The sequence below is a fragment of the Aptenodytes patagonicus genome, chromosome 9 (genome assembly GCF_965638725.1).
Source record: "Aptenodytes patagonicus chromosome 9, bAptPat1.pri.cur, whole genome shotgun sequence".
Taxonomy (NCBI): domain Eukaryota; kingdom Metazoa; phylum Chordata; class Aves; order Sphenisciformes; family Spheniscidae; genus Aptenodytes; species Aptenodytes patagonicus.
The window spans coordinates 22922763-22947675 of NC_134957.1; the positions used below are offsets into that span (position 1 = coordinate 22922763).

The 24913-nt window shown below is 42.8% G+C and overlaps 1 protein-coding gene across 2 annotated transcripts in view; it reads right to left on the bottom strand.

Annotated features, from left to right (window-relative positions):
- The window catches only part of LOC143164627 (vascular endothelial growth factor receptor kdr-like), a 143679-nt gene that overhangs the window by 72337 nt on the left and 46429 nt on the right, over positions 1 to 24913 (bottom strand). For both annotated transcript variants that reach the window (XM_076347462.1, XM_076347461.1), the window contains exons 4-9: positions 15984 to 16111; positions 11565 to 11724; positions 10008 to 10144; positions 8311 to 8470; positions 7551 to 7668; positions 5530 to 5705 (exon numbers count right to left, since the gene is read on the bottom strand). In XM_076347462.1, coding sequence (XP_076203577.1) covers positions 5530 to 5705; positions 7551 to 7668; positions 8311 to 8470; positions 10008 to 10144; positions 11565 to 11724; positions 15984 to 16111 — 879 coding nt within the window. The remainder of the gene's footprint in view (positions 1 to 5529; positions 5706 to 7550; positions 7669 to 8310; positions 8471 to 10007; positions 10145 to 11564; positions 11725 to 15983; positions 16112 to 24913) is intronic.

Genomic DNA, 24913 nt, shown 5'->3' on the forward strand with positions numbered 1-24913 from the left:
TGTTTGTGCTGCTACATTATTTCTTTTCTTTCGTATATCTCCCAGAAAGTCAGTTGTTTCTCTCCTGACTGTGTCTGATAAATGAGACTTGAAGGATAGACTGGAGCACTGTATGTCTTTGCCCTTGCTCGTCTCAGCTGAGTGTCCTGTCCACCCAAAGCGTTGGCCACAGCCATTGCTGCCAGTACCCGGGAGGAAAGCAAATCAATGGGCTTGGGGAGGAACACATTGGAACAGCGGTTGGATGGAGACAGGCTGTGTTTTATTTTGGGGTTTCTAGTTTGCTTGGCTGGCCCAGGAGGCGGAAAATTAGATTTTCTATTTTGACTTTTCCTGAATGGGTCATCCTCCAAGGAGCTACACAGGAGATGGATATGATACACAATGGAAAACCAGTCCTGGCAGGATACTGAAGCATGCAGGCAAGGTGAAGGTAGATCACTGTATGTAGCCCTGCTTCTTGTATCTGGCCGAGTCCTTTAATCTAAACATCAGTTGGGTTGCACTAATAATTCAAAGGAATTCATGTTTCTCACAGTGCAACAGTGTCCAACTTAGAGATTTCAGTGGCCCTTCCATGCACTGAAGACTGTGGGAGTCTCCCCTCTGTCTTCAGCTGGCTTTAATTGAGATCCATCACTCTAAGAGCTCTTTTTCTCTGAACTGGCATAGCCCAAATGTATTAACCTCATCCTGAAGGCTCATTTCCCTCCTCAGACTATTTCTGGGTCTGGTTGAGGTGATGGGGTATTGTTCACATGGATCACCGCATATTTATTAACTTTTATGGAGATCACTGGGGACTCCTTCGATGTCAACTGATCCCTTGCAAGCCAAAGTAGGTTAGGCACAGAACTCCCTTTGATTTTAAACCAAATATGAAGAGCTGGCCTGAAGACAGAGTAGGGCAACATATGCATCATTAAGTGCTCTGGAGCTAATTCCCCCTAGTAACAAATCGAGGTATAGCCAGTCACCTCGCTGACTTAACAAGGAGCACAGGGCAATGCACAGGTGAATTTTCCATGCACCCCTTTTATTCCAGTCCTTGCCCAGGAGAGAGGCAATTCATAAAGAGCCTGTGAATTACTACTGCTTATGGTAGAGGCTATTTCTAGCACTTAATCCTGCATTTCTTATAGATACAACACAAGAGCTTGGGGGATCAAGGACTCTACGAGGGAATGTAATTTCAGTTGACTAGAGCAGCTGGAACCCAAAGCAATATTTGCTGGAAGAGCCTTGAGGGAGCACAGGAGAGAAACTTTGGGACAAAGAAGAAAGGCAAAGTGGTGAAGGAGGTTATTCATCCCATTTTTGAATTAACTTACGCTTCAATACAATCTTCACTCACAACGTGGTGGTGAGAGCATGCTGACTGCTCCATAAGGGCTCAGCAAGAACCCTGATACATGCAGATGACTTGTACAAGGGTGAGAATGAAATGCAGCCTGCTTGCCCATAAATAGATTCGAGGGGTTTTGTTTATGTTTTGTTCTGAAACTGCTTTGTACTCCAGCCCGAAATAACTCTTTTTCTCCCACATTTCTCCTTCTTGGCTGGCTCAGATGTGCAGCCACCAGCTGTTTGCTAGGATTGTTCCTTCTCCTTGCTCCCTCCCCTCCAAATTCTTCAGGACATTATTTTCTTGAAGCTTTTCTCAATAAGAATTTAATCAAACAAAACAAAAACACAGCAACCCGCCGCTTCTTGGACAGTGTTTGATGTGTAAGTATGTAAAGAAGGAGTGTTTTGAAAATGCAATCAGCTACCTCCTGGGGACTTGAGTCCTACAATGAGCCAAGGTGACTCCACAAGGGAGATATGTGCTCCTGCAAGATTAAATTCCAGCTGCAGTGGAAGCACGGAGGGACCAGAGGCACAGCTAAGCCACTTCCTAAAGAGACATTTTTTGAATAGCAGCATGATTCTCCTCCAGGCCAGGCAGCATGCTCCTTCCTGCATATTGTCAACCAGGTCTTCGCCTTGGGCTGGCGTTGCTATCAGTTCCCACCCTGCAGCTCTGGGGTTATTTGCCCATTTTGCTCCTTCTTGACTCTGTGGAGCTGAGACGATTGATACCTCTGCGCTCTGCAGCTACTCATCAGTTTTATGGCCATATCAAACTTTGGGGGGAAATAGCTCCTAATATTTTACTCATTACCATGGAGTGAAATACCTTGCACGTACAGTGTATGCTTTATGTCAGAACTACCGTGATTGCTGCCAATTGAGTATACGAGAGGTGACTCCAAGGAAAGCCTGCAGCAGTGCTGGTCTTCTAGCAGGTCAGGAGATACGCTGCATGTACGCTCCTGTCCTGCAGGGCTCAAGCAGATGAATTCTTATCTTGTTCTCATCCTGCTTAAAGGGTTCTCTTCTGCTGCCATTATTATTGAACAAAATACACTGCGAAAATTAATATAGTGCAATTTGATGAATGAGTCCTGCTGCTATTTATACTTTGTTCGTGAACAACAATTCACAACACTATTAACTTTAAACTTCCTCTACACCAAGTTCAAATTCACAGTGATGGGTTTGTCACAGCACGCTGACTGCCAGTTATACTAGCTGTGATGCTCAGGAACATTAACGATGTATAGTTTGAAGAGACTCACAGGAGAGGGGGCTGTACGCTTACTTATGATTTCTTCAATGCAGTGTCACCTTGCAGCAAAAGAAAACATTCAGATGACATTTATCTTCTCATTCAAAAGTCTATTTAAATAATTTTCCATCTTCTCTTTAATAGTATACATCAGAACTCATGCACTTTCACAGATGCAGCTCTGAAATTTAAAAGACTGGCCCTGGCTTTTGGGGAGCAATGCTGTTACTCAAAAAGAAACATTACTTCTCAGTAATAGGGAGCTGGTACATGGTTATGTACTCAGCACGAGGCTTATTGGGTGCTGAATTGCTGCAGGCTCCACCTTTTAGACATGACGCAAAACTGATGCTCCTACCACTGTGTTCACTTGCAAGCCCAAGAGGATTTTTTCCATCAAGTCTGCTAATCCCTGTGTTCAAATTCCAGCTTCAGTAATTGCAGACTGCCTGTGGTTCTAAGTGGAGACATTAATCACCCCTCCCAGCTCAGAGGTGGTTGTGTTTCAGTGGTGGGCAAGGTAATCCCTGCATAAAACAGCTAGAAAGTGTTTTGGCCTCCTTCTGCATGTCTAAGCGTCTGCTGAAACTCCAAGCAATTTAATCTATTCAGGTGAGATACCAGGATATCAGTCATGATGACTGGAGATAAAGTGTCAGGTTATTTGTTGAGGAGTTAAGGGGAAAATTCAAATCTGTGTTCAGTTTGGAGCTTCAGAATTTTTTTGGAAAATAAAGCAAATGATGCCCAGATCTGAAAAAGCAGCAGTCCCTTTAACTGAAAGCACAAGAAAAAAGGCAGTTTGCTGCTGTTGGATAAGCTTCAACAGCAAAATTTGCCTTTTTTGGTCTCTACCCACATGCACCTCAGCAAAATGACCCTCTCCTTGGGCTGAGTGCTTCATGCACAGCTTGTCAGGTTAGTGCTGCAGAGAAGAGCCTGGCAAAGGCAAAAGAGATTTCCTAGGTGTTTTGTGTCAGTCCCGTCTAGAATCAAGGCAAATATCCTCATTGTTTGCAGCCTTTAGCTTAAAAACAATGGCACTCTTCGGCAGATACTTTCCTTTGCTTGCTCTCATTTCTGGGATGACCTTCTTCTGCCAGAAAAGAAACACTTGCTGCTCATTTTTCCCGTGCTTCACCATGCAGCACCTTCTCCAGTCGGTAACATTCCTGCAGCTGCTGGACTTTGCAGACTCTTGAGAAATGGTGGGTTTTGCAATGAAATAATTATTCCTGATTGAAGTCTTTGTTGGGCTGATCTCTCAGAAAGGCTAACAATGAGCACCATGCTAGGCATGCACTGTGCGTGAGAGACAGAATACCACATACTTGTACATACAATAAAGATGAAAGGCTTGTACTGTAGTTAAGAGCATGGGATGGTTTAATCCTGAAATAGCATCTTGCTGATGCAAACAAGGTCTGTTTGTTTTTTGTATGCCTATTTGGGGAATGGCTGCTCTTCAAGTAAACATTCTCTTTTGCATGCAAACACCAATATTTACCTTGACAAGATAGTTTATTATCATTCTTAATTTTCTCTTCCTTTGAATGTTTCCGTTCTCTTAACAAGACGGCAAAACCATTGTATGGATAAACAACCTTGAGTGAACAAGTTACCACAGCTTAACACATTCCTGCTCATCAGCTGAGCTGCAGTACCTGACCATAAGCATGTTCTTAGCTCTCTCCACTCCTAAATCACACATTATTTATGTAATGTTTTAGGCGGTTTAAGCTACCATATCTTATTTAGCATATTAACAGGTCAAATGTGCCTAAGTGACAAGTTCTCCATTTGTTAGGCATTATTCCTTTCTGCAAGGTGAAAGGTGAAGTGAGAAAAACACAAATGCTGGAAGTTACATGATGCAACAGTACTTAACTATACAAACCAGGACAACTGAGAATATTTTTAGGTGTAAAGAGGATAAGGAGAAAAGAACTCACCACAGAAAAGAAAGCAAACCTCTCTCAATAACTTTATCTGTCTCACTGCCTGAGTGAACCTCGGGAAACACAAAGGGAAGCAGAGCTAACTTTTGCTGAACTCCTACTTGGCCTCATGATTCAATCTCCGTTGCCAAATTCAATGCATTAAAAGAGGCAGTGGATGTGCAAAGAGAAAATGTGGTTCTGTCTTCCATTATCCCAGCAAGGGAGATTAATAAATGTGATTCCGATATCTATTTTCCCTCTATGTCGAGTGAACCTGCTTCAATGCACACCACAGTTTACTTCAGTTTTCTCCAGATTCCCCTGAAAATGAACCTGTCTCTCAAGTGCTCCCAGCAGATAAATGACAATACATAAAATACAGACTTAGAAAGTATTTCTGTAGCAGGATGATGGAGAGACATAAAAGACAGGGTAGCTTATCTAGTTCCTTCTGTTAGCCTTTTCCTGTCCCAACAGATGTTCTCCAGTGCTTTGCCCAAGCTGGTTTTTAATCTCAAGGGATAAAACTTCCATCACTTCTCTTGGGAAACTGTGCCCCTAGCTCTAAGACCTCACTACTAGATATCCTCCCGAACTCCTATTAAAGTTTAAGTCCTGTTAAGTTTGTTATGTTCAAGCCATTTCTGCTTCCCTCTGCGGAGACACTGTCCCGACACAAAGGTGCTGCGGGCTATTTCTGAGGTGCGGTATCTCAGTGGAAAGTGACTTTAGATGACCTAGTTTCAGACTAACTCCTCGTACCAGCTCTCCATTCTGTTGCTTCAATTTAACATGTGGTGAAATGAGGTGGATCTTCAGTGGTTCCTAAGTAAGGTGGTAACCTATGCACAGTGCTGTATCAGCTCATATCAGCTAAACATGGGGAAATGTCACCTGTTCCTGCTGACTGCTAAAGTAGGATCACACAAAAAATGAGAAAGAACCCAGCAGAAGTCATTATAAACATCAAGTCCTTACCTGTCACTACCAGCTGCATGGTGAGGTTCTTATACAGGCCGTATTTTGCGTTGCTCAAGACGATGGTGTAGTTTCCAGCGTGCTTTGGTCTCACGTCTCTTATGCCCAGTCTGTACTTCATTGGATCCGGCTCATAGCAAGTGTGGTTATCCTTGATCAGTTTGCCATCTTTGTACCTGTTTTGAAAGTCCCATCGAGGCTCATCATGTGTGCGCATGCATGCAAGTTAGCCCTCAGAAAACCTGTTACCCAAATTAGGGTGGGTAAAGAGTCATCCTTCGGAAACAGCAAGGGAAACACAGATCTATAATCACTGCTCGAATTGGACATCTATTCCTTTTATCCTTCCACACTAAAACTGAGTAGCATCTGCAGCGCTTTGGGATGGCTTCATCCAACAAACAGGAAAAAGATATTTTAATGGATCTGAAGGAACAGTGCCTCTCGCATGCTTAACTATGATCAGAAATGTACATCTAGAAGCCCCCAAATTATGCTGGATGTGCAATACTGAGTGCAGGAAATAATGGCTTAGCCAAAATTTATGTCATCGGTTTTAAAGCAAGATATTAATTAAGCAGAATTGTCTTTCGATATGTATATGTGACCCTTTACTGTTTCTGAAAAAGCTGAAGTCTGTGACCTGGAGAATTTACAGTCAATAGAAAGGTCAGTGAGGAATCCACAATCTTGAATCTTCACTAGCTAAGAGTAGGATAGCAGAGTCTGCATGAGCAGACTCCTCTTCACTGCTAATCTGATATGCAGATTTGGGTTATGAATATGAAATAGGCCAGACTTCGCCACACACAGAGCTTTAGGCTTGGTGGAAGGAGAAGCTGGGGCATGTGTCCTACTGCCTGAGAATGCTGGAAACCTCCTTTACAGTCGTTTAAACAACTGTACTGAGAGACCTCCAACATCAACAGCTGTAGCTTCGAACATGCGGGGAAGGCAGCTCTGGTGGTCCCAGGCAGCTACCAAGCAGCTCCACGCTGAGCCCCGAGAACAAAGCCTTGGCAGAGAAAAGGGGGACGGTCCCCACTTCAACTCACAAAAACATTTCCATCTCCTCAATAACAGCAGCAATTAAAAATATCTCCTGGCAGCACTGATTTGACTGAGTATTAGTGAATTTCATGTTATTTGACTGCTAAAAAATATGCAGCAAACCCATCCCTGACCTATACCTTTCGCTGACTGCCAGGCCCCCCTGAGTGGCACTCAGCCGGCCAAGGAAAAGTGCACTGTGCAGGTCACCCAAGCCACCTTCTCTGCCAGGACAGGCAAACCCATGCCAGCTGTTGTATGGGATTTCATACAGTTAAAGATGTATAAGGTGTTGGGTGGGGTTTTTAAAGATGCCCCGTAGACTGAAGCATAGAAAAAGTAGCAAGAGAGAGGACAAGGGATGAAAGGGTAAAGAAAGAAATGAATGTCTCCTGGAGCTGCTGACATGTTGCCCCTCCTATTAAGCTGATCCATTACAGCCCTGATGGAGCCTTTAGTTTGCTCGGGAGGATTCATTGTATTGTCTGCAAGGATCTGACATTGCTGGTGGTACAGGATTGGAGAAAATTACTTAAAAGTTATAAAGAGAAACAATTTCTCATGTTGAGAATGTGTCCTGCAGCTTTCTATTACGCACTGCCTCCTTGCAGACTGACCACCACTAAAGTTGGTAAATTGGCAACCCTTCCCCAATAGCTTTCTACTTGAATCTTCCAAACAGTTCCGCGTCCAGGGTAAATGAAACCCCCATTTTTCCCGTAGGGACCTTTTCTGCGTGACTAGGAGAGAAAAATAGCATGGGAAAGAGGTATGGCTTGCCCAGCTTCACAGAGCATATGTCAGCACAGAAAGGAGTCACATCTCCTTAGCTGAACTGTGAGACCACAGCTATGAGCATTCGCAGCTCTCATCTTTTATCCAGGTGGTAAGGAACAGTGAAAATCTATTCTAGACAGGAGCCCAAAAGAAGGTCGCGTATTCCTGATTTTGCTCAAGATGATGGTACTCACCAGGTGACGCTTGGACGAGGAAAGGCGTCCACCTTTGCAGCTAGTTTCAGTGACTTGTGTCCTGATGTAATCTCATAGTAAGGCCCTTTCTTATGTGAAACCATAATGAAAGGTTTGTCTGGAAAGAGAAATGAACAGGAGGACAAGTAATGGCAGATCTGTCACAGTACAGGCCTCACATCTTTGAATTGTGTTGTGTCTACCCTGGATTTTTTGCAATACAGATCTGCAGAAGCTGCAGACAACGAAAATGGAATGACAAGCTGTTACCCCAGTTCCCCTGCAAAGCTCAGCCACAGCCAGGAAGGTCTATCTCCACATGAAGCACTTTATATTTAAAGCAGAGAATATGCATCTGCATTGCCCCTGGAGCAGTGTGTAAAAACGCCTGAGGTATCTCTTGGAGATTCACATTCACATGGAGATTCACATTCTCCATGTGAATGCCAGTAGGCCAGATTTTCCAGGGCATCAGCAACCACGCTTGGTGCCAGCTTGTGCAAAACAGTTCAGCTCCCACTTAATCCATATCCTCAGACAGGTCTCCGTCTTGAGCTCTCTAAAGTTTCTTTGAAAGCACAGTGCTGGGTGCTGACTCTCTCATAGCTTGATCAGAGATTATAGGTGATTAATGGTTGTTTTAACTAGTTGGCATTCTTCCTAATGCCATCTGCATATCAACAGATTTAACAATGTGGTGTTATCCTTTAAGCTTAACGATCTTGGTTCTTGGGTATTCTGGTTTAGCTGCAGAACTTACCGTACACTGTAACTGTGACATTGGCCTCCAGCCTTGTGATGTTGAATGTTTTGCATACGTACAGGCCTCCGTCTTGCATGGTGACATTTTCAATCCTCAGGCTACTGCCAACTTTATACACCGTGCCACTCTGGTCTATTGTTCTTCTAGGATAAGGGTGCTGGAAGTCAGAAAAAAGGGGGTCAAAAAGCAGCGTAAACTGGATTATTTTGTTAATCCTTTCAAAGTCTGCCAGTAAAGAAAAGCAGTGATTCATATAAAAATTATCCTATCTCCCCATCACTGAAATAAATAATATAAAAGACAAATCAGCAGGAAGAGCTCTTCTGTGAGGTTTCATTATCAAGTCTAATAAGAGAGAGAAACAGAGTGGAACTGTGGTGCTTCTCTACTGAAATCTGGGCAGGCAGGTAAATAAAGGGATGCATCACGGATCAGCCCTTCTCAGGGACCAAATCCCAGGGATCTCAGTGCAAAACTGCTCTTGGCATCTGTAGGTCAGAGTTGTGCTTTGGTTTTTTGTTTTGGGGGTTTTTTTGGTTGGTTGGTTGTTTTTTTTGTCACAGGCAATATTTTTCTGTCTTAAAAACCTCCTACTTTCTAAAAGAAATATATTATGACAGAAATATAATATATTATGACAGCCCAGTGCCAGTGCAAATTCCTTTAGAGTTCTAGAAAGCATTATCATTTCTGATAGGATTTTTGATCCCAGAGATTTGGCCAAGAAATTTTATATTTATAATGTTCGAAATCTAAGGAGGACTCATAGAAAAACAACTCTCTTCCATCATATGGGGTTCAAGAAACAAAATTCAGTAACACCGTATTGCTTGCACTTGTATAAATTCTATGTTATATTTTCTGTAGTTTCTTCACCAAAACAAAATCAGACATTCTTTCTTTAAGTAAACAAAATAAGTAAAAAATAATCAATTTTTAGGAATCCCATTTTACACTTTTCCAAGAGGCTTAGATGCTTCTTCGAAATGTCTATTTTGCTGAACTAAAAAGAAAAAAAGCAATCATTTTAATTCCGAGCATCAAATAGAACCATGAGTAGTATTTCAGATAAATGAACTGATTTGGAAAATACCCCTTCTTCCCTCTGTTTTTCCTTAGAACTGAAAGGTTTTAGTTCATCAAAGCAAATGCTCAGTCTCTGACATGTTTCTACTTCAAATTTGGCATTTTTATATTTCGTTCCACAGAAAGCTCAGGCAGCCACACTCAGAATTTAAATTTCATTCTTTGGTGGAATTTCAGCAGATACAACTGGCTTTTGTTTCACTTTTTCCTACTTAATAAATGCCAAGATGGATGAGCAGCTGACAACTGCAAGCTGACAGCTTGCAACCTTCATGGCTGCCTTTGAGACTTGCCACTGTGAGCCGGGATCAACAAACAGGGCAGAAGAAATGAGGTGGCTATTCTTCCCAGCAAGAAACGTGCACTCCTGGCTTTTCTCGCAAGCGTATATTTAGCCTGAGATTTGCAGTTTAATTTGCAGGTTCAAGACGGTCAGATAAGTTTTAGATTCATCCAAACTAAAAATACAATCGATTGTAGGCTTACAAATGGTTGGCTATGTTTCAGAATAAGTAGTAGTTAGGCTTTACTCAGCCCTGTGAACAGATCTTTCTTTTGGGTAGGAGGAGACTGCATGAAAGCAGAATACTGAATGTTCGTCAACTCACTCTTCCATTAGGACATGTCCATATGAGCTCAATGCGCCCGTTGATGAAGGTTTCTGCTCTGCATTCCAAATCGAGAGTTTCTCCAACCAGCAGTTTTTTGGGAGTTGCTTTCAGAGCCAGGTTCTGTACTCTGCCCTCTGAAATGAAAAAAGCAAAGGCGTAACCACGCGGCACTCTCTGCATCAATCACATTTAAGACGGAATCCGCACTCCGATTGCCTCTCCAACATCTGCTCCTTTCACAGGTTCCAAAACACCTCACCTTCTCCTGTCATTTCTGTGGAAATTGCTGGAAATGCCCACAGAGCAGAAACGTTAGGTCAGTTGTATAAATGCCTGAACATCAGCCGATCAAACTAACTGACCACGTGGACACAGTAATTTATGAAGTACTTTTCTTGCATTTGCCGTGTTTGGCTCCAACCCTCTCCCATCAGCTCCACAGCCATTCTCAGAAAAAGTTTTCAACAGTGACTCATCCTGTTGAGTGCCTCAACATTTGCGTATCAGCGAGAGGATTAGTTTCTGTAAAACATGAAACATGTTTCTCCTGCCCTCTGATGACCAGTTACCTTTCCTTTCTGAATGGGATCCCCACATCTTGGTCTTATATATTTACCGATGCCTTAAATACATCAACTCTGTAATAAGCCTGCATCATGTTTATGCTGACCGCTGTACAGTAACACATTATAGAGGAAGATATTGCCTGTGTCCTTCTGGGCTAGAGAGGGATGACCTAATGGGTTTTTTAGCTTTGCATTCATGATTCTAGTAAAAAATAATCACTCCAACAATGAAGAAAAAGAGAGGGAGAGAGATTTACAGGACTTTTATTTGGCTGCCATACAAATTTACAAGCCTGTTGTTTAAAGCTGAGTGCTAATTGTATAGAAGGATGCCATGATCTAATGGGAATGAAGTCACAATAAACTCTCCTCCGTCAAAAATATAATATATGAGGAGAGAAAGAACATACACTGAAAACAAAGGAAAAATAAATTCTAATTGGCTTCATATAAATCCCCAGCACTCAAAAATTTAATGTTTAGTTGGTTCTAATTCAGATTTTAATTCTGAACTGTAAATACAAGGGAAAGGGTATAGTAAATCACCAAGTGAAACTATATAAAAAGGCAAAGATTTGAATTAGCAGTTTAACGAGATTTTTATACCATGATCTTGTGTGTTTAATGACCAGAAGCAAAAAGAAAGCTACTGTTTGGTTTATCCTAAACCAGCAGTTGTTTTAATGTAAATATAGCTCAATCCAAGCGAACAAAGCCTTGGTGGGGTTTGAATAAAATACTCCTATTTTGTACCACCTCAACACTTGGTAATTTTTCAAAACCAGGAGTGGATCAAATCCAAGTTCTATTGAATAGGAAAAAAGGAGAAGAATGAGTTTGCTTTCAGTGTTCCAGCTTGGACTTGCTACAGATACACACCAATGAGATATATCAAATATAATTGGGGCTAACCAAGAAATAATACCCGGGAGCTTAGCTATGAAATAGAAACGTTGGGGTCATTCCTTGGCGCACAGTAGTCACTCACCCAGTCTCTGTGCTAGGTAATAGGAGGTGAACACACTTCCATTGACATTTGCAGTGCATGTGAGTAGTCCAGAGTGAATAAAAGAATGAGAGGGGATGACAAATCCTCTTCTTGGGTTCCACGCCATCCTCTCGAACTTCATCTCTACAGAAGAAGGATACTGAAAGAGAACAGACAGATAGGAGGCTCGTGAGACATTCCCTTTCCCCTCAGACCATAGAGGCAACCAGCCAAGGCTGTTCTGCTTTAGAGGCAGGGAAGATATTTGACCTTTACAGAGTGGTTGGTGGTCTCATTCCACACATATTAAGCCACATCAACATAAGCAAATAGAAAAGCCCTCCCTAAGGTATGACTCTCTTTGAAATCCAAAACTTGGACATCATAACTGGGGCTTTTGATTCAGTAGCCCCAGTCCTCTCAGATCTTAGGCAAGATACCATGTACCATTGTAGGTCCCATTTCCCTCATCTCTTCACTGGAAATAATTACGCCTATCATATGCCTATATGAATTTTATAGGGTAATATTTTTGGAAGTGTTTAAGAACAAAATTTGGTTCTCCTAATGCTACATGTAGCTACCACATGTTTTCCTGGGATCCCACAGTGCTTTAAAAATATGTGTGAAGTTAGACCCCCCAAAATCAGAATTATTCATGTCACCTGATGGCAGTCATCTATAAGCTGTGGTCTACGACTAGTCATCAGATTCTCTCTATATCACAGAAAGGGGTGAGACACTTTCAAAGCAGCCTCTTGATTTCCACTAGGCACAGAAGCAGCCTGGATGACTTAAGATGGTAAACCATAGGATGGCAGAAATAAGGGGACTTAGTAACATAAGCATTTTTTGTCCTAAATTCATAAATACTTGTAATGTTCTGAGATTCTTGAAGAAACAGTATCTGTAAGTTCTGCTTATGAGGAAGAAGCGAGGATACGAAAGGCAAATGTGGAAAATAAACCAGAGCAAAAATTCATTTAATAAGAACGAACCCTCCGTATACCCTTGGACAGCACCAGTGTCAAGCAGGTTAGCTTTTGTTGGTGGAAACAATTAGTTTATTATTATTATTATTAATACATGAGGAAATCCTTTATTTGCTAGAGAAAATGCAATTTACTTTCCAATCTTCTTGAAAATCCTGGGTTATAATGTAGAAAAGAAACATGTGAAATTAAATGCAGACAAATAGCTCAGGAGCCTGCGAAAAAGCAGATCACTGAAATTCGCCCACTTCAGCCTATCTGCAGGCAGGTGAATGGGAGCACAGGCTGTGGGGCTGACTCTTCCAGCAGGACACAGGAAGGCTCTTTAGGACTGAGGATGCGCTGTAGGAGTGCTGAGATCACTTTTGGCTGAAAAACGAAGGCTTTGGGGAAACCTCAGTGTGCCTACAGTTGCCACACGATAACTAACTTTATTTGCACAGTGCTTCTTCCTCCTTCTTATCATATACTGGATTCTCCAAGATGAGGCCAGTTAATGTTTTCCTTTTCAGAGCTACCTTGTTTTAGCTTTTGGAGCTAACCAAGGGAATTGCTGCACAAGGGACTGCAAGTGGGAATTTCCCCAATGATGTAATAGTTTTGCTCTTATTCTTGTTGTCATGCAGCATGCAATTTATTTTTCTGTCTCCAAACGAACAGTAGTCTTGTATGGCAGTGCAGTTTAAATAGGATTCAGTTTAAATAATACTCCTGTTCCAAAGAAATTTCAGCTTCAGGCTTTGAGAGCTGATGCTCGTACCTCTCATATGAATACACACTTGATCAGGTTGGCATTGGTTTAGGTCGCTTGTTATTACATTTTCAGCACAGACGAAAGACAAAGGAATTATGACTGTGGGGCAGTGGCTGGTGACGTTGCTGTGGGGAAGGAGGCACAGCAAGACAGTTGCTTTCTTTTGGAACAGCAGTTCTCTTCCGACAGTAGTAGGAAACATGGATTTCATGTAAATACTTTCAAAGTAATCAAGCTGTTGCCTAGCTATTCAGAACCATTAGGAAAAATCAGGAAAATTACAGAGAGAGATCTGGGACCTGAGGCTTAATCATGATTTAACACCCATGAAGGTCAAAGCTGTAAGTGGCAGATGCACACTGAACCAGATCAGTGGCTAAACAGATCTGACAAGACTGAAAATGCTTTTTTTGCCCAGAATTAAAATCACGTTAAGCAAAATTAAGAGTTTGAATTGTGTGTCTTAGCATGGGTTTATTAAGAACAAAGATGATAGAGTAGAGTTAGCTGGGATCTGTTTAGTATTAGCAAGAGGTACCTTTCCCCATACATATTTAAAGACCAGAGAGTGCAATGATTTTAAAGTATAATGGTAACATAAGGAACTTAATTTACGATGGGAAAAAGTACATTTTCTACAAGAATAATAAAATGTGATAAAGCTGAACTTCATGGTTTGGCAGCTCTGCTCCCTGATGGCTAGGGGAAGGGGAAAGAGAAAATAACCCTACTCAGGAGGCCCTTTTCAACACTACACACATATTAAACGTCTTCATAAAATATTCAAAAATATATATTTAAAAAATCAAACAAAAAGCATCAATGCTGCTTGAAGGAAATCACAGTGGCTTTCCTCCCTTTGAAGTTCGTTGTATATTGGAGATTAAATTTGGAAGAAGAGGATGTTCTAAATTTGTCTGATTGCCTTATTCACCTCTCCTCCCCCATCCTTACCTCCACCCCTCTCCCGCCCCGCTTCCTCTTCGCACGGGAAGCCGCCACCTTGGCTCCACACGGCGCTATGAAATTCCCAGACAGGGCAAAACAAGCGGTGACTTTCCGCAGATGGAGCCCGGGGCTGGCGGCTCCCAAAGCCAACACACGCCTCCCAAAACGCATCCTCTCGAGTACTCACAGCTCACAGCCTCAGGAGGGTTCCTTTGGGGACCGGCACTCAACATCTACATCCCTGCCCTGCAGTCCAGCTGCTCTCCCTTGAAGGGGAAAAATCTTTTTGGGGACAACTTTCTTTGCAATTCAAAAGGGAGATTTCAGTGGAGATTTCGTTCCAGCAGCAGCTTGCAGCAAGGTAAAGGATTTCAGTTTGTGTTTGAAGAAATTACTGGGAGAGAATTTAGCTGGCAAGCAGGGAGAGCAGGGCTGCCTGTAAATAAGGGAATAAATGTGGAGGTCTGCTTGGTGGAGGTTCCAAGGCCACATTTAGGCTCATGTGACTGTGCCAAAGTCAGCAGCAGTACTCCAGCAATTGAATTTGGTTGAAGTAGGCTAAAACAAGATGGGGATGTTCCATTTTTATAGCCAAGGAGAAGGTGATAACACTTATCCAGGCTAAAGTGATAAGCTGTAACTGGAGAGGAGCCTTATTCCCCCCCCTTTTAATCCCTACTGGCAAAATTTAAAAATAGAGATCTGCTAAAGCAATAAGGCTAGTGCTGTCCCTCTGCACGTCTACTGGAAATTTGCCATTGGTCTCAGCAGGAGCCGGAGCACAGTCTCAGGCCTCTGTGATTTCATGTGCTGTCTCCCAGGAGAAGGAGACATCTAACAACTAAGGCATCTAACTGCTAAGAAGAGCAGAGGTCCTCAGACCCCTCTACCAGCACAGCATCAGCCTATCTGCGTGTGCTCCGCTATCACACCATATCCAGCAGAACAACCTCATCTCTCACAGCTCCTTCAGAACAGGCTGTGGAAAAGGGGCAGGGGCAGAGGATCAGCTCTTGTTTCCAGTAGGACAGCTCAAGCAGTCAGCCTAGCAGGGGACTGGAAAGGCACATAACCTATTAGGTAAAAGGCAGGATTGGAGCCAGGAGACCTATGTTCTGTGGTAGGCTTCTCTACAGAGCAATTCTAAAGCCCTTCAAATGAGTGACTAGATCTCCATTGACTGAGGAAGCCCCAGACCTTACATTTCCATTTGTGTTATACTAAATGGCCTTCGCCTCCACAGACCACTCTGTAACCTTGACATTCAGATGTAACTGCTGCCAAAGGGATGGATGCTGTAGCCATTTATTTCTGAGGCCGAAACTTGGTTTAAATTTATGAAATCAAGCAGAAATGGGCAACCGTTTGAGGCGGTTCAAGGTATAAAAGAGAGAAGCTTTCATGAGGCTAGCTAATAGCCAGGTGTTATACAAAGAATTTTGAAGAAAAATAGTGCCTTGTCATCTTTGCCAATTCATGGAGGAACACCAAGGCACAAGACGAGAAAAATATGTGATAAACTCAGCCTAATCCCCAAAACACCCTTGTACACAGTTCAGTAGTAATACACTGCAAGAGCAGGACTGTGCTTCTGGATTTTCAGTGCCTTTGCTATTTTTTTTCTGAAACTTACCTAGCTTCATAGATTTTATTTTGTATTTTTACCCATTGTGTTGGCAGCCCAGACCTCTGAATTGTTTGAGTTTCTCTGAAACAGTCACTTACCTGGATAAGCTTGGGTTTGATATCTGGCGAGGTAACTCGGCAAGGGACAACAACCGTTTTCTTAGCATCTAAAATGTAGATTATTTCAGGATGTTCCGGGTGCATCTCCACAAATGGATTTTTGTAGTCTGCAGGGAAGAAAACATTGATTTGCAAAACTGCTCCTTTACTGATCGATGACCAGAAGGGCACTGTAATCTGAGCAGCTAACTGCCCATAGAAGGCTCACTGTAGCGTGTGACAAGACATCCAGTCACATCTTGCTTGTTTGCAAATGCCACTGTCACCCAGGGATTATAGCCAATGGCGAAGAATCGGAATACCCCATTTCTATCCCTGTTTTACCATTTTGCAGTGTAATCTTGTAAAAACTCCTTTTCTTATCCATTCTCCATCTGTAAAAATGAAGTTAATAAATCAGCTCCACAGGTCTTCATGGCACTGGAGTTAGTTCTTTCCCCAGTGCTCTGAATTTCTTTCATAGGCGACATTATACCACAGCACTCCTGAATTCCACGGCAGTTAAGTGTTACAATAGGTTTACAGCAGTTAAGGTCAATCTACTGAAAGAAAAAAGCTTCTTTCCGTAAATGAGAATCTCTAGAATACTGCAGAAAGCATGCAAAAAGGGAATGTAGACCCATGATATTCAAAGCTAGGCAGGAATAATCTGTGTAACCTAACAGTGAAGTAACTTGGTCACACTCTTGGGGAACTGTGGGATTTTCTACAGATCTGCCACAATAAATCAGACTGGATATACAAATACAATAGAAATAAATAAAAATCTGAGGTAGTTTAAGTTAATAAAGCTTCTGAGTCTCACTCACTGATTTTTCATTGTATGAATACAGTGATGGTCATCAGAAAATTAAAATAATATTTGTGACATCCTAAAACCTTCAAGATTTTTCTAAAAAGCATTCTTTGACTTTATATTCTTACGGTATAAAGTTTCAAATACCATTCAGCTAATGCAATACCAACTACACCACACAGTGTAGGCAGTCAACCACTTTTGGTTTGGATTATACTGTTGACAGGAAAGGATGTGCACCCCGTACAGTAACCTCAACCTGCTTATCCTTGGCTTGGGACTGCCTCCACACACTTAATTATATTTTGGAAATGGCTTCACGTAAAGCGTGTGAAATAGCTGACATGAAAGGTTTGTGAACAATCTAGGTTGCAAAAATGTGCTCTAAAGTATTCTGACAATACTTTAAAAACGGATGTGCTATGAGGAAATTAAAATCAGTTTTCAAAAGAATGCTTAACTACTCCCAAATGGGCTAAACTGGTAATGAATGCAGTCGGCCGGGGCTGACCCATCCATCGCTATGGATTGGTAGGAGGCCTTCAACAACGGCCACACACTTTATGGCTTTGGAAAAGGGAAACACCTATAGTGTAGGCGACCTGTTCTCCGACGTTGTATAACGAGGAGAAGTGTCCTTCTTGATGAAGATCATTAACGTACTTCCTGAACTACCCTTGTATCCTCATATCATGTTTCCTCTCCAATTCCTGATGTAACATTAAGGGATTTTTAACAGAGAAAAAAAATCAGTTACTTATTGCTTGGTGGATGTAGCCCCACCGTTCATCCAGAAATTGCCCAGAACGGCACGTCTCCGTGTGAATACACGAAGACGTCCACCCGCTACCAAACCAAGACGACACCGCCGCTTCTGGATCTCGGGGAGCCCTCCGGCCCCCCGACGGCCGAGAGGCTGGCGGTGGGGCCGGGCGAGGGGAGCGGAGCCGCTGGCGGCCCCGCCGAGGTGGAGGAGCCGCCGCTTCAGGCGGGCCGTGCTGGACAGTTCCCCGGCGGGCAGGGCCGGGAGGCGGCCCGCGGGCAGCGCCCGGTCCCTTCGGCTGCCGGGGCCAAAACCCGGCGGCGGCCGGCGCCTTTCCTGGCTTACGGCCCCCCCCTTGTTGAACCTGCGTCAGTCCGACCCTGCAGCACGGTGTGAGAGCATCTCCAGCAAAGGCCGCGTACACCCTCGTCTGGGATCAGCCGCCTCTTGAACGCGGAAATTGAAGCCACGGGCTGCGTTTACGAGCCTGAACGGTGTGATCGTCTTGCTTTAGGGCCAATGTGTCGGGCCAGCTGGCCCCGATCCTTTCGCCTAAATGCATGCTGTCGTTTTACATCCAAGGCTGTTGTGGCTGCTGTTCTGTGATTGAAGAAAGCCCCAGCTGAAGTGTGTCGGACTAGCGCTATCTATTCATCCCATTAATCCTTGCATTACTGTATCAGGCCGCTCTCCCTCCTTCATCTGTTGGCAAAACTGGGAAAGTTCTAAAATCTGCATGAAAAGATGGCAAAATATATCTCTAACTTTTTTAGCTAGTGAGGAAAAAGCCCCTGTACATGGAGTTTTAAAAATTACAAGTATCCCTTTCTGGGAGTTGGCCATTTTGGCTACAAAGAGTCTAAAATTGTGAAACCCTCCAGAATTTCTCCTTTCCCAGTACTCCATCCCTGGCAAACATTCTTTTGCTTCAAATCAGTGGGGATCCATTTTTCAATTTAAAACAAATGTTCACCCTTTGGACCCTAGCAAGGAGCTGCGTATGCCATGCTGGAGGATCTGTAATTAAACAGTAGGCAAAGTGCTTATTTGTGTTGAATTTTTCTGGGTGACAAGTGTTCTCCATGTAAGTGATGTAACTATGCTTATTGGTGATCTGCAGAACAGTTTGAACATGGACTGTGAGATTTGGATTTGCTCTTCCACAGCTCCACTGACAAAGGAAAACAGAGTAGGTTTATCTCACTCGCTTTGTCTTTATTTCCCCACGACTGGTAACTCATCTGGGAACAGGTCATTCATTTGGGGATATCAATGTTCATTTCCTGGCTAATGACAACAGTCTTTGCTTAAGGAATGTCACGGACATACGTAAGTGCTGTCACTTGGAATTAATCTTCAAAGAATTAGCTCGGTGCAGAGCTGGAATTCCTTCGCTCCACAACCCAAACCAGTTTCACTCACAAAAACATGAGGGGTGAACGGCAGGGATTGAGACAGGGAGAGTGGGACTGTTGCCTTTTGTATGTTTGATAGCTTAATTTTAGCTCTGAGAACTGGAAATAGGATTCTTAGCGGACAAAATGTACCACGTGCTTCATCACGATGAGAGCGAATGTTGGTTGGAGCTCCTTGTGCGTATCAGAAAGGTCACACGTGTTATGATGATGTTTTACAAAAGGCACGTGGGTCACTGTGCAAGTACAAGAGATGTGTGATTAATGTGGGGAGCCGTGACAGGGAGCTGATCAGTAGCACTGAACACAAGGAGGAAAACAGAAGATAAAGACCAGAAATCTGGATGATGTCTACCGTTTCCAGTAATGTCTTTTCACGTCAGCTTTTATTCCATGCCATTGATTTATTCTGACTGGATTGGTCTATAAAAAAGCATGTACTTTGGAGTAAGGGCATTGCAAGAAACATTATGTGAGAGAGATTAATTAGAATTAAAAAACTAGACCTGGAATCTCCCCACATTTAGGAAGTTTCAGATACACATCTGAACTTTCTGGTTAGGCAGGCACCGGTAGTAAGCAAGTCTTGAGCTGAGAAACCTGATCTCCGGACCACAGCTTTGTAGCTTGTTCCAATCCCTAAAACTAATCAGAAATATTTATACTCAATCCAGTGTCTTATGCGCTTTCCCAGACAGGTCTGCTAAATTCTTCTATTGAGTCACATTATGAAAATGCGTTTAGTGTTTGTCCCTGAGCATTAGTGCTGCTTAATACCTCTGCAGTCTTGCTCTCCAGCTAAACCACACTTGGAGGTACCAAATGTGATGATATTTTTATAGCCAATTTTAAAGCTTGTGCAAATGGTGAAAGGCCTTTCTCCTTAAAAGACGACCCTGGATTATTAAAAGAAGATCCTTGGATTATTTGTTATAGAAAAAAGCAGAGAGAGAAGATTTTTGTGTATTTGTAGCGAACACCGGGAGTCCAAAAAAGTGTCAAGGGAAGTGTATTCATATCTATTTCTAGTCCTGTGGAGAAAAAGAGAGAACAGCTAATGTGCCACCTGACAGGGGGATAGGACAAGAATATAGGCCAAGAGGAAACTTGCTGTGAAAAAAGGAGGTTCTTGGTACCAAACTATTCACAAATCTGGATCAAATTTTGTCTAATTGTTTTGACTGAAAAGGTGGGACACTGAATTTAAAAATATTTGTGCCAGTATTTTTAGAGGGAATTTCAGAATAGCACTGTTTGTTTAAAAAGTAACATAAATCAAAAGAAGGCAGCTAAGCAAAAGTTAAATAATCCTAAAATGTCAGAAAATATTGAATTATGCAATGATTGAAATATCTCAGTCAAACAGAATAACATTTCTCAAGAATATTTCCTGTTCAGGGAAAAAAAAATAATTATTTAACCCCATTCTCCTCCATCATCTCTCCCTACCTCCAAGACTGACCTCTACCAAATTTTCAGATTCACAAGAGAGCTAAAAATAATCTACTTTTTTCAGCTGTAAATAGGACAGATACTCATCATGGTGGTACTAAACTACTGAAGAACACCTAAACGGGAAGCATGAACTTACAGTATATGTAACAGAAGCTATATTTCATTCCTAATTGATTTTTAATAGCCGCCTGCACCTGAATTGCCATATGTCTAGCCAGTAGCTAGAATTACACTATCCCAGATCATAAGCTACAATCTGAACTGGAAGCCAAAATAGATAAATCTACCCTTCTGCCATCAGTATCTGAAATCTAGATAGCATTTTAAAATCACCGTGCAATTAACAATGGCAAAAGGCAGCTTTTGGGTTATAAAGATTGGGTTGGGAAAGGAGAGGATGGCTCGCACTGCAATCGATTGTTAAGCTCTGGTAGGTGTCAGGTCTCGTGGGCATTATTCTCACTCTGTTTTGGAAAAAAGAGAAAAAGCTTTTATATTTTATGGGTCCTTCTCTTTCCTACAGTAAGTGAGGTTTCCTAGAGCCCTGTGCAGTGAGCAGATGGCTATAATTTATGTTATCTCAGTGCTTTATCCAGTTTATAGCCTTAGCCTAAAGAGAGTTCTCTGTCTACCAAAAGCCTCCTTTCCTCCCTATTTCAGTCTGCAGGATTGGAGCTCTTAAACAGGGTGGGATACCCCTGTGAGTTAGTGGAGCCGCTCCTGAAGTGAAGATGCTAATGTGGCAGCTAGTTGCAGGGCTAAACTACTACAGTTTTGACATGAGAGCTTAAACAGGAGCTTAGGGCTACACTTTGGCCATCAGTGGAAAGTGACCCTGGAATGAAAGGAAAAGGCAATTGCAGGTGAAGGTCAAGCACTCACTAAATAACCCTGGGTATGTCGGTGAGGCCGGGGAGGCTTTTTTTCCTCCCTAACTGTGTAACTCTGTGCAAAAGAAAAAACAGTATCCTCAAGCGCTAAAGAGTACCGGCACACAGAGCAACAGAGCGAACCGCCGTGCATCCTGCAGTCTGCTTGTGCTTCACTCCAGCTGCTCTAAGAAACCACGCAAGCAGGAGCGAGCCGACCCCACTTGCATTGGGACGGAGACGCTCTGAGCAAGAGCGCTTTCCAGGCAGAGGGACTGTTCACTTAACGGATAAGCAAATATAAAGTGGCTCAGTTCTGGATCTGAACAAAATTACAAAGAATAAATACTGAATAGGGTATCAACTGCCAGCTGATACTTTTGTTATGGTTTGTGCAGACAAAAAACTGAATCTTTCATGAAACTCCTAAGTAGTTCAGACTGACTGTGGCATGGAAAAATGATCTGCTGGAACATCGGGAGTGTCACTGCCAGCTTTACAAACATGTTCACCACCTTAAGTTAATCAGGAATCAGTTAACTCCTTGTAAAAAAGTCTCTCAAGAGACAGAACTTCTTGAAACAAAAGGGGTAGGGTCGATTTTCTTTAAAAATGATAACCTTAGCCTCGAGGAAGATCTCGAATTCCAGATGGTGTAAATCAATTGCACTCAACTGTTGCAATTTGGAGAGCTGTGGCTTGGGAAACGCAGGTGTCGTCCTCTCTGCAGTTACCAGCACTGAACTCTGAGGGAAAAAATCCTCAGCAAAGAAATACTTTATGAAACCAGGGTATTTCCCTGTAGCTTGGCACATCTGTTCCTCTCTGAGTTGGGGAGGTAATATGCCCTATGAATCTTACCCATAAAGAAACACCCATCAGTTCCCATAGGATAATTAAAAAGAATAATTTACCGTGGGCTGCAAAGCTCATTATATGTGAAGAAAGACAAGAGCTGTAGCACGTTAGGGACTTATCAGCTGCAGCACCAGCTCCGAGGCGAGGGAAAGGCCCCTTCCCTTCGGTCTCAGACTGGCTGTCTAGCTCTCCAGGTCAGTGGAAGTTTGCAGGAAACTGCAGCCAGGCCAGGGTGTTACTGTTTACCCAGCACGGCTCAAGAGGGAACACAAAGAGCAAAGCGAAGGAAGCAGAGGCAGCGGGACAGCGGAGGGGAAGGGGGCCTGCTGTCCAGCCACGGGGACAGATCCAGGCAGAAAAATCAAGCATACCACACACAAAAGCAACTCAAAGGTCAAGTGCCTACAAGAACATTGTTTACCTTCAGGCAGTGAAGCCCTTCGTGTTTAAATTCTCGTTCTGTCTAGGAGGAGATTAATTGCTGCTTGAGATGAGCTTAGGGAGGGTCCCTTTTAACTCAGCGGTGCAATAGCAATTGCCTGGGGAACGTGCGGTTCTCTCTTCAGGCCTCCCCAGCGAGAGCATGCAAACAGAGATATGGGACTCCTTCGCCTCGCGGTGACATCTGTTCTTTTCTTTAGTGTTATCTGTAATATAGGTGACTATCTACCAGGAAGTGGTGGAGGTCTGTAATGATGTCATGCTCACTTGCCATTTGAATCCCACTCTCCAGAGGGCTCATGGGCCCCATCCTGCCAGCTGATGAAGCTGAGGGACTTAAAAGCCCTCAGCATTGCACCCCGGGAACTCAGCATGTTGTAGACTCAGGCTCTCTCCTGCAGCTCTTTACTTTTCAGCTTTGTATCACCTGCCTGCGTGTTCGAAACATCCTCCTGAGACACACACACAGAGGATTTTGTACAGGAGTTTGGGTGCTTTTCATTTCTGCTCATGTTTCATACACTGTGACGGCAATTTGTCTCATGATATTTGTGTCATATCTAAAGCTGTGGAGATAACATCACCTCTCCCTTCAGATAGTATCCATCAGCCCACAGAGATGATAAGCACTAAATGGCCTTTGAGGACAGTCATCCACGGCTGTTCATGTCTGAAATTCCTGAACATTCTCATTTTGCTTCTCACTTTGTTCCTGCTAAAGATAATTCTCTCACTCTCACTATTTATTTTCTTCATTCGGTAATACCTTAGCTGGGAAGCCTGGGCAGAGTTTCACAGGTTTTTTAAGTTCACGTTTTGACATAATCCCCATGAAGTTTGTCTTCATCAAGGTCAAAAACACCGAGAGGAGGTTTATAATCTGTTCTTTACGTTAGCAGGATCATTAGCAGTTAAGTGACACTTTGGTCAGAGTATTTTGGAAAGCTTTACAAGGACGTTGTCTAGTCTGCTGTATTCCTCCTGGTAACCCATCAAAGCTGCTTCTAGATACAGGAGTAACTTCTATAAAGTCACTTGTTTTGAAAATGGATATTTGAAAATAAAGGACTTTTCAGTTTGGCAGGCCAATGAAAAGAATTGGTGGTGGAATGTTTAGATTAAACAGAAAGCAGAATATTTTCTCTTTAGGCAAAACAAAAGTGACTGCAAAATCCCCAGAAGCCATTCTGAGTAAACATGAAGCATTCTGTTTTGGTCAAATGAAATACATTCTTCCCCTGGAGATTACTGTTAGAAACACAGGAATATTTGTAGAGAAAAATATTACTTTAAAAAGTGTTACTTCAAAAATTGTGGAAGCAAAACGCTTCTCATTGCCAAATAAATAAAAGCCAACATGGAAAGATTTAGTTTTTTAAAAAAACAAGTCTCCATACTTTGGCTGGAATTATGTTTCAAGCATCAGAAGAATTCATAAATTCTGACTCCCCACAACACTAGATTTTAGGCAGGCACAGACTTTGCAGAAAATATTCACCGGCTTTACCTGAAGTCCCATCATTAAGAACAGGTCTCGTACGTTAGCTGCTGCCAGCTGCAGACCTTGGGTAAGGCTCAGCAATTAGCAATTACTGAGTGGATAAGAAACATGAAGGAAGAAGTGGGGGCCACGTGTGTGTGATTTTGGCTGTCAGGCTTTCATTTAGAAATTCTTTATCAGTGAGAAGGAGGGGATCGTTACCTCTTCCTGCTGGGATGTCAAGTGCTGTCACTGACTTAGTGCCAGGAACTTATGCTGCTCACCCAACATCATATCATACAAGGCTCCTCCACTTAAAAATGACCCTTTAGGAGATGATTTGGAGATACTGAATGTCTTGATTCAGAATTGAAAGCATCTTACTTTTCCCTTGGATCCAGCCCTTAATAACTTGAGGAACAACAGAGAGGGTCCTGCACAGTGACGTAGCCTGTATTCCCATGTCATGTGGCCCTAAACACTGTTAACTGGGATATGGTGCCAAACCCTTCCACCAATCTGTGCGAGACAGCCAGCTTATCTGCTGGGCTCCGCACAGAGCAGACAGGACAGCATTTGCCTATCTCAGCTTGCTGAGCGTCTGGCAGCAAGTGTAGCTGTCTCAGTGTCTCCAGCGCAAAAGCAAGAAGAAATGCAGCTCCAACCCTGTTCTCACTGGCAGTATCTTCTGGAAAGCAAGCCAAAGCCCAAGTTAGGGCTGTCACCCTGGCCCTGCGTTTCTGCTTCTCACATTCGGATTATCTCTGTGAACTGTCAAGAGGATTAAGGAGGCAGAAATCAGCTTCAGAGAACATCAGAACCAAAATATGAT